The sequence below is a fragment of the Pleuronectes platessa genome, chromosome 20, assembly GCF_947347685.1.
Source record: "Pleuronectes platessa chromosome 20, fPlePla1.1, whole genome shotgun sequence".
NCBI lineage: Eukaryota > Metazoa > Chordata > Actinopteri > Pleuronectiformes > Pleuronectidae > Pleuronectes > Pleuronectes platessa.
The window spans coordinates 4,962,625-4,988,381 of NC_070645.1; the positions used below are offsets into that span (position 1 = coordinate 4,962,625).

Genomic DNA, 25,757 nt, shown 5'->3' on the forward strand with positions numbered 1-25,757 from the left:
GACTCTGATGTGCTCGGTTATATCACCTCACTTAGTATATTCCAGCATTGGACTATACTCCCTCAGGGATTTCTTTCTATGTTCTTCTTTTTCGCCGTCTAAACTTATTTACACATGTATTCCCAATGTGTATTACTTTGCTTCAGTTTGCTGCCTTGGGAATGTCCCTGTTCAAGCCCCCTGGAGCGTTTTTAGGCAGTTCTCCTTCACAGCCACTTGCAGCTTACATACTGCATCTTTATATGTGTAAACAAGAGACTCAAAACAAAATGAAGCCATAAACAGCAGAAAAATGAGCTGTTGCTTTTGAGCGTGGAGACGGAACAAAAGTAGGTCAACCAGACTCTGAGACTGAGCGCGTTGCAATTGTGGGACTAATGCAACTGCCAACCAAACAACGCGGTTTCTTTCTGATGGCATGTAACCTCCATACAGCTGTCTTGTCCCTAATTCAGCTTCGTCATGTTCTTTCCCACTCTGGTCAGATGCTAGCTTCATCCTTTAGCCTCCGGGGGTAGCGACTAAGGCCAGGGTTTTTTCTCGTACGCAAAAAGGGTGGGGACCTCTATTACCCAAGCACACTGCAATCATTGGACTGCACTCTCGGGACTATCCCATGTGATGTCAGCCATGATGTGAAGTCATTCAACAGGGAACAGCCAGATGTTTTCTGGGATAGAATCACCTACACCCAAGTAGAAACGCAGGAACACAGTGTCTGATAGTTCTAAGCAAAAACTACAGCTATAATGATAACGGCTGTTTATCAGAGGATCTCTTCAATTACTTTCTGTTTAACAAGTGACCTGTCCTTGTGACCTCGGTTGTTTTATGAGTTTTATTACACAACACTACTCCCCGTGGGACTTCCATGGAGCAATGACTTCCTCCAGGAAGGCTGCATTCATAGGGATTCAGTGATTTGCTAAAAAACACACAGGCAAAGCTTTACCAAGGACACCCAATAGATCTAACCCCTGCTTGAGGGCAGCAAACATCAGGGCTGATATCCCCATTTGCAGTTTGTGACCTGACCATAGAACAACACTGCGGAGCTTTACAGATTCTGCCCGAGCAAAGATTGTCTGAGGGAAAGCCAGCGTGGATAGAAGAGGAGCTTGTGCTTAGTGCTTTCTGACACTGACAGTATCTGAACTGGGTCAAACAGAGATATGTTTTGCTCTTGTGAGCTCCCTGCAGTTCAGGGGGAATTCCACTGGGCAGCGCGTGACCCTGCACACTGACCTTCCTGTTCAACCGTGGAGATGAGCTCTGTAGCCGAGAGGAAGAAGAAAGAAAGACAGTTTTGTCCAAGGACTAGCACTTCTTGTCACACCACTGACATGAGTGTGGCTTGTGCTGATGGCTTGTGTTAGAGCCGCCTGTGTGTTTATGTGTGCATGTGTGTGTGTGTGCGTGTTGTTGTGCTCTGGTGTACAGCTGTTGTCAGACAGATCAGTGATAACACACTGGCTTTTAATAAACTCAGCAGGAGTGTGTATGTGTTAGTACCTTAAAGTGTGTGTGTGTGTGTGTGTGTGTGTGGCTTGCTGAAAGGTCCTGGGCGTGTGATTGATGGGAGCTTTAGCACAGTAAACACATGCACACACACATTGGATGTGGGTGGAGAGAGGGGTGGTCATATGCAGCAATGCTCGGCTAATATTATTCATGCAGTGTTCATCTGTATGAGCTGAGCCCACCGTCGCTCATATTGATGAGCAGGGCGGCGTGTACTAGTCACTTTATTTACATGGCAACAAACACACACAGGAAGGGACATTAATGAAGCCCCTGTGAGACTAGCAGCACAGAATTGAGGTAATTTAGAGCATGTGGGCTGCTTTTCTTCTGTGTTCCTTCTTGTATATTGCACTTCTCCTATTTGTTTTTAGGGCGACGGGGTGATTCAGAGAAAAGGTCGGGAGAGGGTGGCTGAGGAGGAGAGAACTGAGGGAGAGAGTGAGCAGGGAGGATGAGAGGTTATTTTGGAGTCTCTAAACTGTAATCACCACCTACAGCTGCTTCCTCCCAGGTGCCCCGACTGGACATGAACAGAGAGAGAGGGAGGGAGAAGAAAAGAAGTGAGAACAGAAAGAGAAACTGTATCTCCACATCAACGTGAGACTCTCATGGAGTCTATGTGCTAGCATTTTTCCTGTTTAAAATTAAGCCAGAATTTTCATCTGTCACTTGATTACTAAACCACAGTGGTAATATTGTTTCCACAGCAGTCATGTGTAACCTGCTCATGTCTTTTCTTGCAGACGAGGGGAAGTTTTATCTTGAGAGAAGGAGGAAGTTGAGGAGGCCATCAGAGCGCTGACGCGACACTTCCAGTACCTGCCAGAGGAGACAGGATGGTGACTCCTTTAGAGGAAGCTAGACTGGCTGTGTGTCATGCCAGACAGCATGTGACTTGCGCAAAAACAGCAGATGACCAACAGGTGAGACCAGATGACCAGCAGGGATTGATCTATGTGGCAACCTGGTCCACACGCTACGTTAATCATTTACTCCCACTGCATATATTTGACTGAAAATAAATGAAATTGTATGTCGAGTACATAACACACTGTAACAGAGGTACAGAGCAAAAGTATAGTATATTAATTCCACAGTGCAGTAATGCCATGGAAGAGTGTGTCTCTGTCAATATTGGCAGATTTACTCAGTGAATTGCAGAATAACTGCAATTAAATGTCATCCCTAAAATGTCCTTTTAGATGACTGAAAGTAATATATAACATATAACATTTGTATTTGACTATTTTTACATTATCATTGCATGGAGCTGTGAATGAATATGGCATTTACACAATACTGCCCCCTTATTTCCAGAATTTTCTTAGCACTGCCGTACTACCCCTCAATGCTGAACTATGTCAATCTGATTACCTAACACTGTTATTTCATCAGCTCACACATCCCACAACAACGTAATGAACTAATGAGGGCGGACTTATATACAAGCAGCCTTATTGTCCAATCAAAACAAGCAGTAACCTGTCTTCCTGTTCCAATACGGAGGAGCAAACATCATCAGCATCAGCTCATCACAACACAAGATGTATTCTACAAAACAACAGTACATGAAATACACAAAGTACAACAAATGTATTACTGCTAATTTCCCACAGTGCCTCACATCCCCTATGATGCAGGTTTTAGAAATCATGTGGCACAAACACAATCATTCATCCGGCCAAAAGCCGCACCCACACAGCTATAGGTGTTTCTGTGTTAAGCGTCTGAGGCCAGAAAATACATCATACAATGGTTCACTTGCGCTATAGCAAAACTTTCCACATGTACACCAAGCGTCTTGTCTTCAAATAAAACCCCCTCCACATGGAGGGTTGCGGCTGCGTCCCTGTAAGTCATCCATGGCAGCCTCCCATTATTGTCCAATAAAAGCAGCTGGCGCCATGTGAGCTGTACATGTCACCACCAACAGCTCCACTGTCTGCTGCATTTCCAGCAAGCGCACGGTGACATGGTGGAAGCACCAACAAATATGGATTAATAACACCACTAAAGAGAATACACAACTGCTCTAGCACAGACCAGATTACAGGGTAGATAAAGAGAGATAGGGTTAGAATACCTAAAAGACAAATGAAATCAACAATGCACTCTATAATGTAGAGACGGCAATCAGCCTTAGTGTTTAACACTGAATTGCCAGCACAGACTGGGTATCCTGCACTGAAGGAAAATATTTGAAAAGATCAAATCTATATGACTCATTACAATGAACAGTTTTACTTGTGTAACAATATTTTCCGTTCTACTAAGAGAAACACGTACTCGCACTGAAATGCCAGAGCACAAGCACACACCCCACAACACTATCAACCCCTTCATGCATAAATATAAACAACAGCCATGATAAAAAAGAGCAACACAGAAAAACCAACGAAGGTTAATCGTGCAATGTTGTCATCATGTTAAAACCAGCGTTCCGAGCCTGGCCAAACAAACCTGGCTGATAAGCACAGCGGTGGCACCAAAGCCTACAGATTATAGATTACCATCAAATCAGTCCATGCACTGCTGCAATGGATAGGCAACTGCTTTGTTAATGAAATTAATGAAATACCCCAACCTTCCCCGCTTCCCAACCGCGCTGGGCTAGTTGTACAGTTTGCAGCCTCTCTGGACCCGTCACTCTCCTTAGCCATCAGCCATGTGAGGATTACAGGGGAAATCCTGACCTTCTCCACCTGTCTGTAATGCCACTGCTCACTTTAAATGGATCCTTCCAAGCTAATTGGCTGGATTACTACTCAGGTGCTCACCCAGCACCCCGCCCAACTCCAATACCTATAGGACGTCAATGATCATCAGTTTATATAAATTGATTGAGATGCAGCCTATGCAATGCTGAGAGGGGTTTTGGGGAGAAAGAGAAAGGGTGTGGTACAGTCCACAGGAAATGCTGATATTCTGACCTGCCCAGCACAACTCCAGCACCACAACCCCTCCCTACTCCCTCAAAATCCCAACAGCCGGCAGAAATTCTCACTCCTGTCTGTCTCCCTGCTGGAGTCGCTGGCGTAGCAATTTCCTCCATTTTCATCGGCATTCTTAACCTTTATCTCACTCCTCTCCTCCCATCGTCTGTTGTCCGCTCTTTATCTCTCCTTTATTTTCCCTTTTCACGACCAGGCTCCTCACGATGAAACAAGGTTGTAAACGTGGGAGATGGTGATATTGTTTGGTCTGTGAGTGTGTTTGTGTTTGTGTATGTGTACTCTACCTTAGCTTACATCCTGGGGAATATTTTGGCACACGGGCTGCTAAATGGCACTCCTGTAGGTATGTGTGTGCTCTATGTGACTGTGTGTAGAATTGCTTTTGTGTTTTTGTTCCTCTGTTTTTGATATGCCAAGATGATTGCCAGTTCTCTCAAATGAGGAATTCGTGGATTTTACCACCATTTTTATTCCACTTTGAAAAACCAGCATGGGAACGAATTTAATAAACATGAAAACAATTATAAATGTAGACTTATTGGATGACAGGATTCTGAATTCAATACAGAGCAGGTTGAGTGCTCACTGTTAAGAGTTTTGTGTGCAACAACAATTATACATCTGCACTGTTGTGTCTTCATATAGCATCGCCATGTTGCCTGTGTCACATGTATCAGGAGAGACCCTGCATGCATATTTCATTCACACCCACCCATTAGTTATGTATGGAGGACTAGGTAGGTACACTTGCGCTGCAGCCGTTTGTCTTTCTAATGGAGGGGGAAACAGCAGCAGCTACAGGGAGAGAACAACTCTCATGCTCCTTTAATGGGAATGAATAAAGGATGAGTCGAAGCTCAGACACCAGGTTAAGATGCTGTTTAGCACCTCTGGCCCAGCGCCCAGTGTTCAAGGCAGGGATGGAAGGGAGGGAGTGATGATAGAGAGAGGATAGAGAAGACATCAGGTAGAATAGCAGGGTGGACTGTTGAGCTAGCAAGTTTTGGAATAGATTTGTAGTCTGAAGTATCATGTCAATGTTTCCTATTAGGCAGCGTCGCATCATCTGAAGTGCTCTGCCATAGCTTTATAATGATTCAACTTTTTTTCACAATTCTCATTATAGCATAAAAGATCCGGAAACGTAGGTCTAAGAAGATGACCCGTAACCAAACATGTAGAATTCTGTTATTTTCTACACCGAAAATTCCAGCAAACTAGGTAGGGACTCTGAGAAAGCAGAGAAAGCTACTTGTTGACACTGAGTCTGGTTCCCAACGCCTCTGTAGACCTCTTCTCTTTGATCCACCTTAGAAGAAAATGAAAGGCACTAGAAGAAAGAAAAAAAGCTAAGCAGGGACCTGGAAGGAGGGATGAAAAGCAGGGCCTTTGACAAATTCCTGGTAACTTTAGGGAGGAGGTTGAGAAGGGACTGCCAGGCCATCTCATCTTAATCAACTACTCTGTCGAAACCATTGGTCGCCAGTGCGGAATAAGAAAGCAGAACCGACTGTGGGAACGGCAATGGTGCCAGTCTGCTTCCTCAGACTGAGCCGTAATGGCTGCCACCTGCCCTCGGTTATAGCAACCAGAAAGACCTCATGGCAGCAGCCGGCAGCACCTGTGCTCAACAGTCACGTCACCACATCAAAACAAGCTTGAAGGATTGCATGTCTACTTGGGGTGGAGCTGAAGGGCGCTTGAACAAGCCACAGAGGAAAAGGTGCTTTTCAAGATGCATGAACTGGGACCAGTGGAAAGAAGACTATAGGTTCAGTAGGCCAACAACAAAACCTATCTTTAGCTGTGTACAGTCAGTGTCGATGGCTTTTCAGGAGCTAACCAAACACATAAAAGATGATGGAGATACACGGTACACACAATAGTCGTTTTTACTCTTTTTCCACACCGAAAAACCTGCAGAGCTGTGTGAACACTTTTAAGCTTTCAAGGTCCAGGGAGTATTTGAGGAGCTGTGGGTGATGGCTGGTGCCATGTGACATGGTGTGAGTGCATCTTATTTTAGAGTGAGAGGTTGAGATAAGGTGTTAAAAGGAGGGGAGGGAGAGGAATGCTGAGCTGTCCTTGTGAGCCTCGATGTAATCTCCCCTCCCAGGTTAAATTCTTTGATTACAGCTGCTGCCAACTAATGGTCAAAGAAAATGCGCTTTATGGCATTTGTCCTGATCCAGACCATTTAACCTTAGATGTATTCCATATCAAACCGCAAAGATCTACCCTGTAATGTCTGCCCTTCTGTCTAAGTGATCCTGTCACCTCTAAAAGCACTCTCTCTCTCTCTGTCCTCCCTGTCTTCTCTCTCCTCTCTCTCTATCTGTGCCCCACGCAGCAGTTTATTTAGCTGCCATGTTTACATTCCTGTTCAGTCAGCCTCTCCCAGGGGAGGATGACTGGATCTGAGCACTGTGGCTGAGCCTCTCTCTCTCTCTCTCTCTCTCTCTCTCTCTCTCTCTCTCTCTCTCTCTCTCTCTCTCTCTCTCTCTCTCTCTCTGTCAGTTACACGACAGCTACTACAGATAGTAGTGACTGACACATGCAGGCGTACAGTCAAGACTTTGGGCTCTCTGCTCTGGCTAACAAAATTGTCAAAATAAGCTAGGTTCAATAAAGTGCAAGTATGCAAGATGAGAAAATTGTGAAATCACCAGTACAGCATCGATAAGAAACCCTGTCTCTCTTCCTTGGCAAAGAGAAGCATTTTTTTATTTTTATAATGGAAACAAAGATAAATGGGGTGTCCGCCCTCAGTTGTCCTGCTCGGGCTAAGTAACGGTGACAATGGGCGGGGCCAGAAAAGGCTAATTGGATGGAGCTATAGGACGTCCTGAGCGCTCAGGTCCCCGGCACTTCACTGGCCTCATCATTAGACTGACTGGCTCCTGTGGCCTCCGGCAGAGTGCTGTCTGCACGCCCTAATGACCGCTGACTCACTCAGCACGCAGCATCGCCGCCACATTAGTCCAGCCCAGAATAGCCCCAAATAAAGAGAGATGAGAGGGGAGGGTGGATGTTGGGCGCCCATACAGTCTTGTAAGGCATCACTCTAGACTACATACATAGTTGTGTTGTGTTCAGCTCTATTCTAAACCACTCTGTGTTGCACTTATTGCATCTGATCTATACTATTTAATTCATTTCAGTATAAATTCAGACTATTTTAATAACTTTAGTGGTTAACTCCCCCGCATGTGTAATTGCTTTGATACTACGGGTTAATACTGGACTTAAGTATTCAAGTTTCATTATAATGAACGTTTTTTTGGGGGAGCCACTGTCAAAAAGTGTGTGTGTTAGTGGACCAGGACAAGGACAGAGCAAATTTACCGAATGAGTGAATGAGTGTCAATTGACAATTGAGTTAATATGTTTTAAATATTCAAGATTAAGAATGAACGCTGAGGGGTATAGACATGATACCAAACTTCACAAGTAACAATAATTATGAGAATATAGACATAGACTGACAACCATCGATAAATTATGATACTGACTTTATAGTTTGACATTTCGGGCCATATGTTTATTTCACTTCTGTACCGAGAGTAAGATAAGATTATTGATATTAACCTTATGTGTGTACAGTAGGTATGCAGTTACCGCCAGCAGGCAGCTAGCTTAGCATAGCTTGAGGCCTAGAAACAGAAGTGGCTGCAAGTTGTAGCCTCAGATTTTGCAAACAGACATGATAGTGAGCCAGAAGAAGAAGAAGCCAAACAAGCATTTATTTCCCAAAACAAAAAATGGAAGGGAAAGAGCAGAGCACAAATGAGAGGCTGAGCACAGAAAATGAAACACTGAGTGGAACAATATGGAGCCTGGCTCACCAGAAGACCATGGGTTAAATAGGCTGTAAAACTCACATGATGGCAGGACAGAGGACTGCTCTGTATTTAACTGACCATGGGGGGCAGGAGGATGTGTGAGGGAGGGATGGAAACAGGAGGAGTTTTGTACTGTTGTCTCTCCATAGAGAAGATGAATGAGCGACAAACCTCCACAATCTAACAAGCTAGGAAGGTTGGAAGATCCAACTAATTTGAATGATGGATGGAAAAGTTTTGGCATAAAAAGTCAAATACAAGTAAATAATGATAAAAAGAGGAGTGGTAGTTTTATTTTTCTGAGTGGTCACCTATGAGTAAATTTGTGTGCAACAGAGACAGAAAAACAGAGATATTCATAAAAGCAATTTACTCCTCTCACATTGCCAGTGATAGTGAGCTGCTAGCTGCTGTGCAGACTAGTAAAAAGTTAGTTAGCCCGACTAGCATTGTTAGCATAGTAGTGCCATGCTCTGTTTAGCCCAGAGACTGTATAAAAAGTAAGGAATAGCTGCTGTGTTTTGGGTTTAATAGTGTCATGGTGAACAGCTGATGTTTAGTGTGTCCCTGTGAAAGGCGCTATAGCACGGAAAAAATGATGAAAGTGAGCATGTCCACCTGGGTGTCACGTTTATCACTGCCAACTGGGGCCGAAAAATACCTACTGCCTACCAGAGTCATGACCCGGGAATGAAAGCCAATTGTACCCTTTCACACTGGAGACAAAAGCCAGATGTGAGTGGGTGTTTTTGTCCCGTGTGAAAGGGGCTGAAGGGAGACAGGGGGGAGACAGAGAAAGAGTGGGAGAGAGACAGAGAGAGGACACATCTGCTTGGGATTTGGGTGATTTCACCTTCTGTCAGGAGCGAGAAAGAAAGACAGCGAAGTGGAGTGAGCGTAAAAGAGACACGGCTTCAACAAGAGAGTGCGGTATTAGCCAAAAATACTCCTCCTTACAAGTCTATACTGTGTATCGATCACCTCTGTGCGGGGCTTATGCAACATCACCACCTCAGTATACAATGATGGTGAAATCCCTGTGTGCGAGCGGAGGGTTTGCACAGCAACCTGCTTGCCCTGTAGAGATGGAAGAGTAAACTCCTCATGTGTGCCACGGGGTCCTTAAATCAACCTGCACAATGTGAACTAATGGCCTGGAAACACTGGGAGAACTGAGCTCGCATAGACCCATATATAGAGACAGACACGAGGAGAAAGTCCAAAGGAGGCAGGAGGAGACGGCGGGACCAGGCATGTTGAATGTTTCTGAGAAGGCCTCAACAATGGAAATGACTTAGTGATGAGAAGTATTCTGCATTCATAAATCTAGAGGAGATGCAGAGCGACATCGAGCTGAGGCGGAGAGCCAGGTAAGGAAAAACCAAGAAACAGAGAGGAGCCATGATGTGAGTGAGACACTTCTGAGCGAGATTCAATCACCTGTACTCTTCATCGTCCAACCCTCCTCTCCTCACCTGCTCCTTCTTTTCCTCCCCTCTTTGTCCACCATCAACTCCTCCCCCTCTCCCTCGCCTGAAACCCAACGCAGCACCATTTCCACTGGGACTCTGATGTGAGCCCGGAGACAGCCAACCTTAATCGATAGTACCAGGTTGCCAAGACAACCTTGATTTCCTGTCGCTGTTTTTGCCGAGCGCCGGTGATTGTGCCGGGTGTCCGTTGCACCTGCCGCCCTCTCCCCCCTCCTCCTCCGTCTCCTCCTTTACTGTCTCATCAAGCGCTCCTTATCCCTCGCCTCCCTCCCTTACTCCTGCCCTCCTCACGCCGTATAGCCGCTATAGACAAAAAGCGAGGACAGATATACAAAGGCAAAATGGATTAGACCCCAGAGGTTAAGTTTCAACAATCAAAACACAATATTGAATGTGAGGCCGCATACACAAACACACACAGAGACAAGCACGCTCACACACTTTGAACAAACACACAGACACACACACACACCCTGCCATCCCTAACAAAAGCAAGCTGTGACAGCTATCATATCTACCTTAGAGGGTGATGTCATTGCACCTGGGGAGCATTTACTATCAGGCCATCTCTCTCTCTCTCTCTCTCTCTCTCTCTCTCTCTCTCTCTCTCTCTCTCTCTCTCTCTCTCTCTCTCACACACCCTCACTCCGTCTCTCTCTCTAGGAGGGGCTGGCACCTCCTGTTTTTTTTTCATTAATGGAGAGCTCATTAATCGTGGCTGATAACGAGGATGTGGGACAGGAACATGATTAAGGGGCTCTCTCTCCTTTAGCTTGGCGCCCTTGGGGATAAACAGCCTAGGGTGGGTGTGTGTACGTGTGTTTCTTGTGTGGGCCGCATGTTAAAGCAGGTAAAGGACATACACCCACTGCTATCTCGAGGACATCTGTGGGATAGGGTGCTACATGGTTTTACTTTAAATGATTATAGCCACAGTCAATAATCCCTTGTATCCCACTTAGAATAGTACCCATGCTCTTCCCCTAAAGATCTCACTGTGTTCATGCTGGATTCCTTTAAAGCCACATCTGCAAAATGGACTAGGGATTCAGGGAAACAAAAGTGAGACTTTAAACAAATGTTTTCAAGTCTCGTAAAGTTTATCTTTACTTTTACAAAACACGTAGGCTGTGACTCCTCGGCTCCCCAGTTCTGAGGTCTTACTCCTGCGAGATGAGATAATCTGATGGTCCATGTCAAAATATGAATATACCGTGCTTTTGTGGTGACAATATTTTTGTGTGTCAAACTGAAATGGAGTCATATCACTTATTACTTGAGTGAACAATATGTATGCTAATATTTCAGGGTCGACCATGCTGTAAACTATGAAATTGTTGATTGCAAGTTAAGAGAGTTAGGTTTGTGTATGTGTGTGTGCGTATGTGTGTTTGTGAAAATGTTCGCCAGAATTCCCCTGATTTGTTTGAGTCATGATTAATCTGTTTCAGTCTTAAATGTCACTGAAGCACCCATAACCACATTCACTGAGTTACAAGAGTTAATGGCAACCTTAACCGTGAAGGGACACTGGGATACAGGGGCATTATTATGATGCTTTCATTACGAATGTGCTGTGTTTTAGTACAAATGTTCAGTTCTGGGTTGAACAGGAGCAAGTAACCAACATACAAGGACAGATACAGTTCTGTTACAGGTTCAGGTACAGCCGGTACCGATTATGTGGCTGGGTGTTAGTGGGTTTTTTGATCAGAGGAAATGGGTAACTCTCTATTTTGTCGAGTCCTCAAAACATACAAAATATCAGGGAAGGAAACAAATGTGAAAAAGTGTCCATTAAACAAATAGTAGAATGTAGAATTACAGATGAGTAATAATGTGATTTAATGCGGAAACTACTGAGGATAAAATAATAATAATAATAAAATGTTTCTGTCTTTTTGAGTCGGACCTGACCCACAACTGTAATGGACATGACTGATCCACTTACACAACAGTATGTGATGACGTCTCAGCCAAAGAACAGAGATCAGTCTACATACACAGGGGCTTTGTAATTTAGTTTTACACACACATTAAATCCAATCTGTCTGGACCAGCACCCTAATCCCCTCTCCATGACCATGGAGGCAAGCAGACAGTAATCCTCCGTTTTTGTATATTAATAGCCAGAGTCTCAGAGGGGGCATCTCTATATATCATGATGTATGTTTTATTAGTTGGTTAATCTGCTTGTCGATCAAAGGACCTGGTCCATTTAAACCTGGGTTTTAATAAAAACACAGTCAGCCCTGCCTGAGGGATAAGCTCCCCAAGGACAAGGGGAAAGGCATCCTGGGATTCAAACGACTCATCATAAACAATAAACAGCTTTACATCAATGTTATCTGTCAAAGGGCAATACAATTATTATATGGAATTCCGGCCTCGGCTTGTGTTCATTCCAAAGAGGAGGGCCAGATGAAGGGTGACCCAAATGTAAGCCTCCCATAATGCTCTTTTCAATCAACTCTAATGTTGTTTCCGAGTGTACCTCAGCATCATTGGCTGCGTGTGTCTGTAATAATCTACATTGCCCTGAGAAATCCTCCCTGTCCCCCTGAGGAGTGTGCTCGCAGGACGCTCGGGAGGAGCAGATCTGGTTAAAGTGCCGCTCCATGTCAGCAGACAGGGCCGGCGGAGTGAAGGAGAACGAAGAAGGTGAGATTCCTTTGGATCTGAATCACGTCGGAGTCGTCTCCTCGCCTCTCAGCCCGTCTAGACGCTGTGTCACTTCCACAGCCCGGCGGACATCTGCCCAGATTCAATAGATTTATCAGACAGCCATTCGATTAGAAGGGCACTGCTTTAAATTAGCTGACCGGTCGGGTAGTGATGTAGGTATTCAGGACAGGAGGGCCATTACGTCCTACAGGTCACTGTCCCTTCTGCCTACCAATGGTCCTCAGTCACAAGGAGCACAGGGACAACTGAAATCATTTTAACTATACCAGCTGTGGTCAACTAGTGATGCAATTGAACTGGTACATTTGTAAAATTTCCACATGTAAATTATTTTACTCTAATACTGAGGCATGTGTCATCAGTGTGCAGGCACAGTTTTATGGAAGCCATCAATCAACGTGACTTCCATTGGGTAAACAAACAAACAGCTTTTAAACATCTGGTCAGGAGAGAGAAAGAGAGAGAATGAGAGAGGCACCCTATGGAGATGTGAGTTTTTTTTCTGAGATCTGTTGATTAGACGGAAAGGATAGAGGGAAGCACAGAAAAAGCAATGGAAGCATTTCAGAGACAGTTCATAGTCAGGTCAGATTTCAGGTGGAGGCCAGGAATGCACTCACTAACTACACTTAACACACGGAGCCACACAGACACACAAATAACATGGTCTTCCAATGGACTGCATCCAGGCCATGTGACTCTCATGGGTTAATCTCACGGGAGCATCCCCCACCCCTGATCTCCCTGATGGACTGTAACAACAGGAAGTCAGCTCGGCCTGCTACATCACACCAAACCACACCTACAGATAACTGCTCCCTCTCTCTCAAACACACAGTGCACTAAAAGAAAAAAGTTGTGTAAAAAAGAAAACGTTCACAACCACGCAGAAAGACACGTATCCCCAGCTTCCTTGCACCATATCAGCCTTCCTCCTCATTTATGCTTTGCGTTCACAGAGGCCATTTATCGGTTATCAGAGTTAAGTCTGAGTTTAATCCCTCTAAAAGTGTGCTGTGTGTCGCTGAAGAATTGATGGCACGGTGCCCGCTGCTGCTGGCATTGGTGGCGCGCGAGACGCGCTGCAGCCTGGCACTGAAACAAGGACAGCCCAGGGCTGGCAGGGGTGGAGGTGGGGCGAGCTTTTCAGTGACTGAATAGCCCTTGTTTATCTAGGTCCCTCTGGGAAGTCAGGACACTGCAGTGAATAGGGGCCAGTTAGCAGTGATGGCATAATAAGACCGGGTGGATGGGGTGGGGGGCGGGGGTCATTGAAATTCAACGCAGACCACTGTCAAGACAAACCACCCTTGCCAGCTGTAGCAGCAACTCAAAAGAGCATCGAGGGGTTTCTAAGACTGAGGTTTTGATTAACAACACAGCATTCTGGTACCAACAAGCTTTAATGTACCATTGCTTAATTGTCAGAAATACTTGAGGTAAATTGACAGAAGTTATCTTTCAGAGGATAGAACTGCTTCACCAAAGCTGAACAAAAGAGACACACAAATGTGTCAAATTTGAGTCAAAAAGCCCCTCAGATGGGTGACAAAGACATGACAAACAGGGCCTTGTCTTTAGGCCTGTGTGTCATACTGTGCCCAGGCAGAGGTGGCTGGGAGCACGGGGTAGCCACCAAGAGGACACATGAGCCGTTTTCAGACATGCACACTGCAGAAAGTATGCAGAATTGCTTTGCCCTTCACATATGAAGAACGCAGCAGGAGATTCTCCTCTCAGACACATCCACAAACAACACAGGAATCTCCGGAGCATTCAGGTGAGGGGTGGCCCAGAATATAACATATAACTTCCGCTGCTGATACCACATATTTTTGTTTAAAGGACATTGACATCAGCGTCGGCCCTTATCAGCAACAGCTCCCTTGACATCTTTGTCTGTGTCGTCACCACTATTTCATACTGAGATATTTGTAGTCTTTTCTTTTTTTCAGTTTTGTGTCCGTCTCGTGTTAGAAACGTCCTCAACTATCCCAATCACTGACAGTGAATCCTCGGGAGGATCTTGTGATGCAGGAGAAACTCAGAGTATGTCAAGAGCTTCTCCCCCTGACATTTGCGTTCTCACATGCAGCCCCTTTCAGTGTTTATTGCATGTCTGAAAGCAGCTAAGCAGTTTTCCTTAACCCTATTTCCAATTCTGTCCTGGATAGTGAGGTGCACAGTACAAAGAAGGGACCATTCATTCCTGGGCTCAACCTGGGCAAACTCTTTTTTTTATGTGTCTGAAAAGGAACGCTATATATCTTTGCACTTTGTGTTGGGTGAAACAGTTGGGACTGTATCTTAGCAATGATTCTTTCTCCAGGTTTGTGGCCTCTGTAGCCCCTTGATGAGGAGCCTTAAATAGGCTGCCACAGGTGCTGGGGGGCCAGGGCGGGCGAAGGAGGACGTGGGGGTGGCCTGGATGGGAGCAGGGTCGCAGGAAGCCTCTTGTTTTCACAGAGATAAAGGGGCTTTCAGGTTGCATCCTGGGCCGTAATCTCTCACACACTTCCTGGTTTTGTTCCCGGTGAGGCAAGAGAAAATGACAAACTAACCTTCGCCCAGAGTGGCTGATCGATAGCTTCTGATGAGACAGGATGTGCGCCTGCCACTGGTGGATTTGACAAGCATAAAATGACAAAGACACAGCATGGTTTTTTATTCTGAGCTGTGTTCATTAATAGCCCTTGATTTATGGGTTCGTTTATTTTCCGAGTGCTGGTTCATTACTGATGATGATTATAAAAGTGTGCATATAATTTCTCTCCTGACCTCTTCATTTGCTTTTAGAGCACGATTAACATTGTTCCAAGCTCTTACATCCTAATTACAAAAAAGATAACACTCCCTTCCTTCAACTTCAAGTTCCTCCTTAACCAGTCACTTAGCGCTGGCCTTGTGTTTAAAAAGATCCATTTACCAGAAATTTGCATGAAAGGGGTTTATTGAAAAGTTGGCATTGAGGAAAGCACACCAACTTCAGAGGAAAAAGAGACATTCACCTTCACGAAAAGAGAAGAAGCTCACATTCCTCCTCTTTTCTCTGCACTCACATTTTCTCTTTCTATTCTGAACATGTCCTTCTTGAGAAGGCCAGCGTTTGACCGTGAGCCACACCCTGTTCTCCTGCCAGAGGAAACGTTCAATCTCTGCCTCCCTGGCTCACCCTGCCTGTACTTCTGGCTCTCTCATACTTTTGTCAGGTGTTATTTATGAGTGCTGTATAGCCGGGTTGCTGCATGCCTACAGCACCTGCCGCAGTTGGAGAATCAGAGCCAAAGCAGCTGCCAGAGAAAGGAATGAGAGAAAGAAAGACAAGAGCAGAGAGGAAAGAATACATGGGACTCTGGAAGGGGCCGAAGAGCGAGACGCTTTGTGAGAAAGATGTTGGGGCGAGCGCATGTGGCTCTTGTTGATGTTGTAAGAGCACTGGCGAGCGAGCTGACGCGTCACGCAGCAAATGATGGGCGTTATGATGGGAGCAGTAGGACAATACAAACAAACAAGTGATGAGCAAGTGCTAATTAACGATGTTGTTCAATTCGAACATGATCAATTAAAGGGCACGCTTCATTGAGTTGCGGGGGCAAAGCTCCAGGCATCAGTGTTACAAGAGAGGGGGGTAGGGGCTCCTGTCAGCGTGAGTAAGAAGGCAGATGCATGATCGCCTGGTTATGGAGATCCGAGGGTATCTACTCCCTTCTCTTCACTACACACCACACACACACACACACACACACACATTATATCCACATTACACACATTCACACTAATTAACAGAACATGCTTGGGGAGGCCCTGGTATGTTTTAACTGTAAACACCTGAACATTGGCTGCAGTGGAGCTGAGCCAGGACAGGTGGGCTGAGACAGGTCATAAGTCACTGGCTGATTCCAGTTCCCAGAGTTATAGAGACCACGAGTCAAAAGAAATGCACAATGTACTTTGAGCATAGTGGTTTGGGGTATCTATATTTGTATATAAAAATGCAACTTTGGTTTTACAAAAATATCTCTGTCCAGAAAGAACGTAAAAATAACTGCTAATGCTCAAACAATGCTCAAAGCAGCTCCAGTTTATTTCAGCTTATATCTTTTTATCTTTATATCTTTACATTTCCCTCTGTTTTGTCAACTTATCCAAGGATTTCTGGCACACGACTCAAAGCTTCAGTAAAGCTGTGACGTCATTGTTTCCCAAACATTCTCATTTATCATGTACACATGGATACACCGAAACTGGAGTGTTCGGAAACCTACACCTAGGAGGGCGTTCGTAAAATCTCTGTTGTAGTGGCGAGAGGCCAAGAAGGTTGTTTAACTAAATATCTGTATTTGTGTGGACAGGGCATAAATCTATAGTTTGGTCAGCAAGAGCAAGAACACAATCCCAACCCATAACTCTATTGTAAAGACCTTCAAATCTAAAAGGTTTAGTGTGACACTAACTATGTGTTAAAGCAACACACTGGTGGTAGAAGTAAGAAACATATGGAGTGATGCAACAAGGGGATAAAGTGTTCATTCACTGACAGGTATTTCTCAAACAGCGGCCAGGCCTGTTGAGTCTCTTAAGGGAGGAACTTGATGAAACCACATGATTTCAGACTCAACAGAAATGCATGAAAACAAAACACAAGCATTGTTAGGAAATACAGAGCATTTCTATACTGCAATTACCCTCGGGACAGAAAGAAAAACACCTTTATCCCTCTGTTTTAATCTGTGTACTGCTGTAAAGATGCATTATCAATTCAATCCATGTTACGCATAAAGGTATCCCTATGTTCTTTATCCTCTGTTCATGCGATTTTTTTTCTATCTGAAGGACTTAATGTAGCGATTTTTTTCTATCTGAAGGACTTAATGTAGTGCCTTCCTTCAGTAATAGTCAATGAATGTGTCTGAGCTCGGTTGCCCCCTTGGGTTAAAATAATGTCTATGGGTTAAATGGGGCGATGTGGATGCTCCATGTCCCCCCCTCTTCTGCCCTCCCTCTGTTTTCAGCCTGGCAATTCTCCTCTCATTAATCCAGTGTGGATGTTTATCCATGATGACATCCAGCATAGCGGCCGGCCTTCTTTCGGACTAACAAACAGGGTGACTAAGGTTTTTTTTTTGTTGCAGGAGCTGTCACAGGGCTAGCCTAGCTTAGCTAGCTCAACCCAAATGCTTGGGGGATGGAGGGCCACTCCATTTGTTAGTCACTGTGGCCCTTGGGACGACTGGAATCAGTGTGTGAATATGAATGCATACCCCTCAGGAGGGCCATTATCAGTTCTGTGTGCTACGGAGAGGAAAATCAATATGATCATCATAACGGTCTGGCGAAGAGCCAGCCACTCGGCTGTGTTCAAAGCACAATACACGGCAGCGGATTACTCTTCATCTGATGTCATCTAATATCATCCCTGTAGACAGAAACACCGTGGGACTATAATAAGGTCAAGCACGTTGAAAAGGGACTACACCTCCAGCATTTACAGTATGCGACATAGGAAGACAACAAAATAAAAGGATGACTAACTGACAGTCAAGTGGTCTGAAGAGACGCTACAGCAGTAGTCTGAGTTTTTGCCACAAACACAAGCTCGCGCAACTGCCCCTCACTGGGCCCGCCTTCTGCTTATTCTGTCAGTCCAGTCTTTTTCATTAACTGCTCCAGCGAGGACCACAAGAAGGGGCGGGGATAGACAGGCGGGAAGGGAGAGAAGAGGAGGCAGTGGTGATGATGGGGGAGCAAGGAGGGGGGACACAGACCAAAGAGACTCGCTGTGGGCCTGAAGAGCAGCCACCAAATACATGATTAAAAACACACATCAACAGACAGCGCTGGGCACAGTGAACACAGCATTTACCTGCACCAGGGCGGCAATTTAGAGGTAATCTCTCCCTCTAGTATACACACTACTAGAGAATATTATATCTCACCCCCCACACCTGTAGGGAGACCAAGTAGAGAAGAAAAGAAAAGGAGGAGGAGAGTTCATAAGGTTGAAGTCATCTTGCAAACGCACCTGTCTGCCCATGACTCAGTGCTTTGGAGTCAGTAGAGGAGGGCAGAGGAGGCTTCTCTGCTCAGCTAGTTTACACGACACACTCAACTGAGCTCTCCTCCCTTCACTCTCCTGCAACAGATACCTGCCTACACCATTTTTCTGTTTCAGTATCAGTGTTTAGTTCAAGGCCGTCGCACAAACACAACTCACTTAGGAACAACAAGCACGTTGTGTCGCATGACGACAGCAGCTCTGGTTACTACAGTAGCAAAACGATCTCTCGTGCAGACAAGAGGCGGCGCGGGCTGCTACTCCGGTTGGGGGGGGGGGGGGGGGGGGGGGGGCAGGGGGGGCCCGTTTTTGCTGTGGAGCAACGGTTTTGTTTTTGTTCAGTTCACTGAGCTGACGCCTCGCTACAAGCTCCCACCGCCTCATCCCTGCGTTACCCCCCCCCCCCCCCCCCCCCCCCCCCCCCACACACACACACACCCCTTTTATTCACCCCGCAAATGCAGCCACTCTAGATAGGTTTGTCCTTTCAGAGACAGTGTCGCCGATCTATGGATGGCTGCGTCATCATCGGCTGGGGAAGCCTCCAGGCACGCACACCCAATCACATTGTCCTGTCATGCAGATGGACCCCTCTTGGCCCAAGCTGGGGATTCAGGGGAAACTCCTGCCTGCTGTGCCAAATTAAGCCCTCAGCCTGACATTAAAAACAGCACACTGGGTATAGCGCACATTGCCACTTTAAAATACACGGGACAGAAATGCCACGGGGATGCATCAGTGTTAACGCTGTGGCGAGCGAGCGTGACGCAGATGTAAGCTACATTTCTAAAACAAAAATGTCACAGAGAGTGCTGCGACGCAGGCTCTTGAGAGCCCGAGGGCCGCGTGAGAGAGGGATTTGATGAATTCTGTGAACGTTCCACAGATTCCTCCCTCGCAAGGACCTTTGGGAAAAGAATGGGTCATATGCAAATGGCATGCACAGTATGGAGGAGAAGTTTCCCACAAGCCTAGTGTGAAAAGGGCTCTCCCTCCCCATGCCGGGCCCGCTGAATGGGCCTTTTCTTCTGCCACTGAAAGTGTATGAGGTAGAGCAGGCAAACTGCAAAGGTAACTAGCTCTTTCTCCTCAGGCTTTCTCACTAAAGCCTGAACACACAATGGTTCATTTAAGCATTCAGCCACACAAACCCCAATAAAGCACATCCAAGCGCAGTTAAGGGGGTTACTGAAACTGACTCTGGGTTTAAAACCCCCTTCTTTACCTTTTTATAGGCTAATGCTCTCAGCCTCCATGGGAGCAGCTAATCATTAAGCTGCCTTAACAGAGGTGGGAGTGTGGGTGTACATCACATAAGTTTGATGGTCAGATGAGGACAGGTCTCTTCCCACCCCAATGGATGTGGAGGGATGAGCCTGAGCCCAGAGCCCATCTTTTTTCCACACGGGTAATAAAAACAAAGGTTGTTAACTTCACCTGTACAGCGTCTAAATTCTTAATGGGCTATTTTTGCTGATGTATGTCCGTAGGCTACAATACACCTTCTCTGACCCGTAGGTCCATATACAGGTCTGTGAGATAGCTGCCATGTGTGTCAGGCTTTTCATCCACCAGCACCAGTCCCACAGTTGTCACCTGTTGTAAAGTTCTTTAGTCACCTCGGCCATTTCGCACCAACTCCCTCCATCCCCCCCTTTTCGACTCCACAGGGAACATGGAGCCCACGGTTTCAGGGGTCAGAGAGGAGTGGGTGGAGAGAAGAAGGGAGCTGAGAAAAAAGCTACCCCCCCACCCCCCCCCCCCCCCCCCCCCCCCCCCCCCCCCTCTCCCCAGCTCCTCTCTTCCCCTTTTATTGAACAGGCTTAAACACAAACACAATTGGACATGCCGAAAGCCTCACAATGGCACAGGGGGGGAAAGTGAAGTCATACTCTCGGCACGCATGGGTGCCTAGGTCAGGGGGCAATCAAAGGCACCCCTGGCTACTGTGTCTTCACCCCCCGAAATAAAGGACCGGCTCTGGAAGGAGGAGTGACAGAGAGACAGAGGAAGAGAGAGAGAGAGAGAGAGAGAGAGAGAGAGAGAGAGAGAGAGAGAGAGAGAGAGAGAGAGAGAGAGCAGAGGCGGGGGGATTTTCTTCTTACTTGGCACTTTCAAATGAAGCTGCTGAGGAAGTTTGTGAAGAGCCGTGAGATAAATGAAAAAATGTCCTCCTCTGCTAAACTCTTCACACAACAGGGGGAGGACCTTTTAAATGTAAACAGATGTTTAAAGAACTGAAGTGGCATGTGGACCAGCGGAGACAATCCCCACCTCCTCCTAGAACCCAAAACATGGCTTGTTCCACCAAACAAACTGTAGCTATCACTATACCATGATCAGTTTTGCTACATGTGGTCATATTCTGTAGTTTCTAGACAGGGTGAGTGAGGCCAGGGGCACTTAGTTTAGTAAAGTATAGTTTTACCAGGCCAATAAACATGCTCTTGAACATAACATGAGTTGTTGCCAAGTGCCAAGCCCACAACCTCATTTTCCTTAGTTGCTGCATGATTCATTAAGGTGCACGTGTTATACGAAATAGAGACAGAGAAGGGGGGATATGGAGGGAGAGAGAAAAGAGAAAAGTCAGATGATGGGGATGAGACCAATGACATCTTGTGATAATGTCAAATAAATAGAATTCCTTGCTGCCTGCGTGAGCGCTTGTTTCAAAAGTGACTCCTAACACTGTCCGGAAAACACTGACTCCAGCGCCGGAGCTCGGGTACAAAGCTGTCCCACGACAGCCCTGTTTATTTTTGCAAAGAATGTTAATACCGGGTGCATTCCTCTATTCCCAAATTGCTGTGTTAAATTACCGTTGCGCGGAACGACTTCTATTCCTAAGGGGAGCTGACTGGGTAGGAGCGTCAAAGGAAGCCTCAGTATCACACCGATTGCAAACACCTGTCATCCTGCGGGCTGTTAACACCTCTCTGTTTACAGCGGGGAATGGAGCTCACCTTGATGTCAGCTCCCCCTGCGAGCCCGAGACATGGCAGAGCCACTGGCCATAACAAGCCGGACACAACCTGAGGGCTCCCTTAATTATACGGAGCCCTAACACTGGCTGGCTAAAGTTTTTTTTTTTCACCATATAAGTAGTGAGTGATTTGTGGCAAAACCAAGGCTGTGAGGACATGCAACACCAGCCTTCAATTGAATGTTAAAGAGGAGTTCTCAAAACACAAGAGAAGTTGATTTACATGACAGATCAGCTGCTTTGTCAGCCATGAGGACTTCAAAGCACGACTTCACTGCCCTTAGAAGCAAATGGAGCTTAAGTGAAAAGGGAACACATCTGTTAAGATACAGATGTGACTTTGAATATCAATAGGGCTGAGTCATTTGTTACAGAAGTTTAGTAAAAGTCAGTTAAGTTAAAGAGGAAAATAAATCTACATTTTTAAAGTGGATGTCCTGATGTATCTCCAGATTAGTAAACAAGACATCCTTTTTTCTAACGAGGCAGAGAAACATTCACACCTTGACAGCAGGACCGTTAGCTGAGGTGTGGTCCTTGTGCATGTGAAGCAGCGCACACGCACACCAGGGACAACAACGCAAAGAATGACAGAAACGAAATGACGGTGAAGAGCATTGGATTGCATCAAAAACAAGGACAAAACATGTCACTCAGAAAATCACTCTCAGAAAATCCACACGACACCTAAGCGGCACCAGAGCACACATTTGGACGCATTTAGCCTCCCACGGATCCGACTGTTTTTAGCACCACAGAAACTATCCGCTTCTTCCCTTTTTTAATTCTACAGGCTCGTTTAAAAAAAGAAAGAAAAAAAAGAATAACACCGAATTCCCAGCATTGCCCCAGTTCCTTAAAGCAACACGGGGAGGCACAAACACACGTGCATGGCTGAGTTTGATGGACGGCACATTTTGTCAGGGCCACCTTACTTTCTCGATGTAATAATTAGTCTCTAATGAATTTTTAAAATAGGTTAAATTCAAGAAAATGCGGTAAAAACAACTCGAAAAAGTCCTTTGAACATCAAAGTCCTCAAGCCAAGTGAACGTTTTCAGATAGGACGAATGTGGCGACAAAGTATCCGGAGCTGAAGAGAATTTTACTGGCTACTTCGGAACCACGTAAAACATATTTTCACGGCATAATAAGGTGCGTGAAACCCCGAATATGAAAACAATTAAAACGCCTGAAAGAAATTGTTTAAAAAAATACTATTAATTCTACAGATTCAGTTGAGATAAAAGGGAAGTGGAAATACAAATAATAAGTACTAAAAGAGACAAAGTGAGTGTGCGAGGTTCGATCGCGACCTCAGTCCTGCGAGAAATCAGGATTCCCAGCGCGCGACAGGAGAGGATCCGCTGTCCTTATATGGGCTGCACGCGCTCGCCCTGCTCACACAAACAGCGCGTGAGATGTCCCTCGTTCCCCCGGAACCTCCGCGAGCAGCGAGCACATCCATGTTTCGGCTGAGCTCCTCGCCGACACCTTCACCGACACACATACCCCGAGTTCAGCCACTGAACCCGGACACCGTGAAGCGACACGGGGCCGGAACACTGTCACAATAAGTTGGGAGGGCGACGGGCGAGGGGAGTCGCTCAGGACGTGATCAACACAACAACTCGTATCTGTCCACTGCCTCAAAACACTGTGACAATGTCGTCGTTCACGTGAAACGAACACGAAGCCGAGAATTAAAACAGGCAAACAGGTTTTATCAGCGCTCAGCAACAGTGTCCCGGTCGCTACCTGCTGCCTCCGAGCACAAGAAAGAAGCCGAACAATAGTTTTACATCTCCTTCAAAAACACACCAATGATTCCCACAAGCTCGTTTGACTGAAGCATAATTACATCTAATGTGTTTTCCAACTCGAAGTGTTAAAAACAACCAGTCCGTCGAGGTCCGCAATAACAAGCAGGGGAGCCTCGTTTCCCCCAACGAAACAGGTCCGAGTCCGGTGGTGGGCTTAAAAAAAAAGTGGACATAATGGGAGTAAATCAATGAAAGCGGGCTGACTAAAGAGGTTTAAAGTGTGTGAGGGTGGATAAAGGTGGAGTGGAGGCACAAGCAGGTCCGGGGATAGCGGGGCGAGGTGCGTATAACGGTCCCCGGTGCAGCGGACCGCTAGGCGGAGGGAGAGACGCGACAGCAGGTATAACGGTGCACCGCACAGGCGCTCACTACTTCCACTGCACTTTCTGCGACTGGAAACTCGACTCTCCCGCCGCCAAACTTTTCGCTGAAATTCACCGGTGGTCCCACGGACCGTCTCCCGGAGACAGCGGCTCCTCCGTGGAAGTAGTTTTTTTTTTTTTTTTTACTCACCGCTGTTCCTCCTCGGGTTCGCCTGCTTTCTGCGCTTACACCTGGGGCCATCCGCCATGATCCTTTCGTTGTGTCTAAATGCTGCCGGAGAGTCACCTCCTCTCTCACCCCTCTCCCCCCCACCCCCCCTCTCTCTACCTCCCTGCCTCCCTCCCCCTTCACCTCCCCTTCTCCGCACCTGGTTTACGACACTCCGCTTTACGACATCACCTTCCCGCACCTCCCCGACCCTCGCTGCTGGCAGCACCGCTCATCCTGGATCCTGGAAGTGAGAGGGATGGTGACTGCGTGTTGTTGCTGTACCTGGACAGCCTGCTAGTAACGTATCCGGTGTTTATTCCACCATAAGATGTTTGATTCTTCATGTTATGATTAAAGGTGCTGCTCTAGGTGATTATTGTTAACAACGCATCAAACTACCATCCGTACTTCTTTCACTTTATTTACCTGATCACAATGTGTGAAATGTCATTTGTCTCGCTTTTTGGACAAAAATATGTTTCAAATTTCTGAGAAATTTAAATTATGATGTAATTGTAAAATAATTATAATAATGATGATGATAAAAAAAGTATTTAAGCCCTATGAGACAAATTGTGATTTTTGAATATGGACTATACAAGTTGAACAATTGATTGATAATAATAGCTATTAGTGACAAAGTGCTTCACCAAGACAACATATAAAAACAAGAAAACAAGAAAACAATATATCAAAAGCATATATTTAAAAGTAATGGCAAAAGAAAAGGGTCTAAGGAGGTAATACTAAATAAGATCAAATAAAAGTCGAAAGTACGTTCTGAGGGATAATAAAAAAAATGATCACATTTTCATTTCATCTCTTGCACACAACTGGTTGAAAATTATTAATCTTCAACATGATCAGTGCACATCATAATATGATATATACATTCAAATATAATATTTTAAAACTTTGACCGACCAACCTGTTGTTTACATGTTGCATGTGTGTGTGCTCGTGTGTTCTCATGTGTTTGTGGGGGAAAGGGGGGAGGGTGTGTGGGTGTGTGTAACACAGTAGGACAGCAGCACAGCAGACAAAGAATGTGTGTTTGTGTGTGTGTGTGTGTGTGTGTGTGTGTGTGTGTGTGTGTGTTTGTTACAGAGAGGAAGAGGTCATGAGACTGTCATCACTGATTCAATCCTCCACCTAAAGAAAGACCCTGCTGTTCTCCTGAGCGGAGCTCACTACAGCCGTGATGAAGAGGACGCAGACATGCCAGCACAATCAGCAGGTTCAGACTGTGTCCAATCAGACCTCAACCTCAGCTACACCCACACACACACACACACACACACACACACACACACACACACACACACACACACACACACACACCTACACTACTTATCACAGAGGGCTCTGTGTAAATCGGAAAGAGAAAATCACAAGTTTGAGGTGAATTCTTCTGGAAAGATGTGGTGACAAGAGAGATGAAGTTTATAAACTCAGCGCTGAATGAAATAATGCTTGAGATCCCATGACTTGCAATTATAGGTCAGGGGAGCAGCAGTTGCTGCAAGGCTGTGGCTATTCTTGAAGCAGATGACTATAAGGTTTCTGGTGCCTGGACCTCTGGTATGTGAGATGTTGTCATCATTGAGTCCATTGTGGCAGCCAGACTGTGTAACCCAGTTTTTCCTCAAGTAGGGTGTCCTGTATTGTCAGGAAAGACTGTTTAATGGGACCATGACATTGTGTAATCACTGGAAGTGATTTAAGGAACAAGCAGAAGTTACCACTTTGCCTTATGTCTTTCTATGATATATTTGGATTACACCTCAAAGATTTCATCATGTCAGAAGCATGTAATCAATCTGCCTGTAAAGTATTTTCACACTCCAAGTAACAAGCTCCT

The 25,757-nt window shown here is 45.7% G+C and overlaps 1 protein-coding gene across 1 annotated transcript in view; it reads right to left on the reverse strand.

Moving 5' to 3' along the window:
* The window catches only part of zeb1b (zinc finger E-box binding homeobox 1b), a 49,060-nt gene extending 25,063 nt beyond the window's left edge, over positions 1-23,997 (reverse strand). The window contains exon 1 of the mRNA XM_053412986.1: positions 23,876-23,997. Within this exon, the coding sequence (XP_053268961.1) occupies positions 23,876-23,933 (58 nt within the window). The 5' untranslated portion in view covers positions 23,934-23,997. The remainder of the gene's footprint in view (positions 1-23,875) is intronic.
* Positions 23,998-25,757: the final 1,760 nt, after the last annotated feature.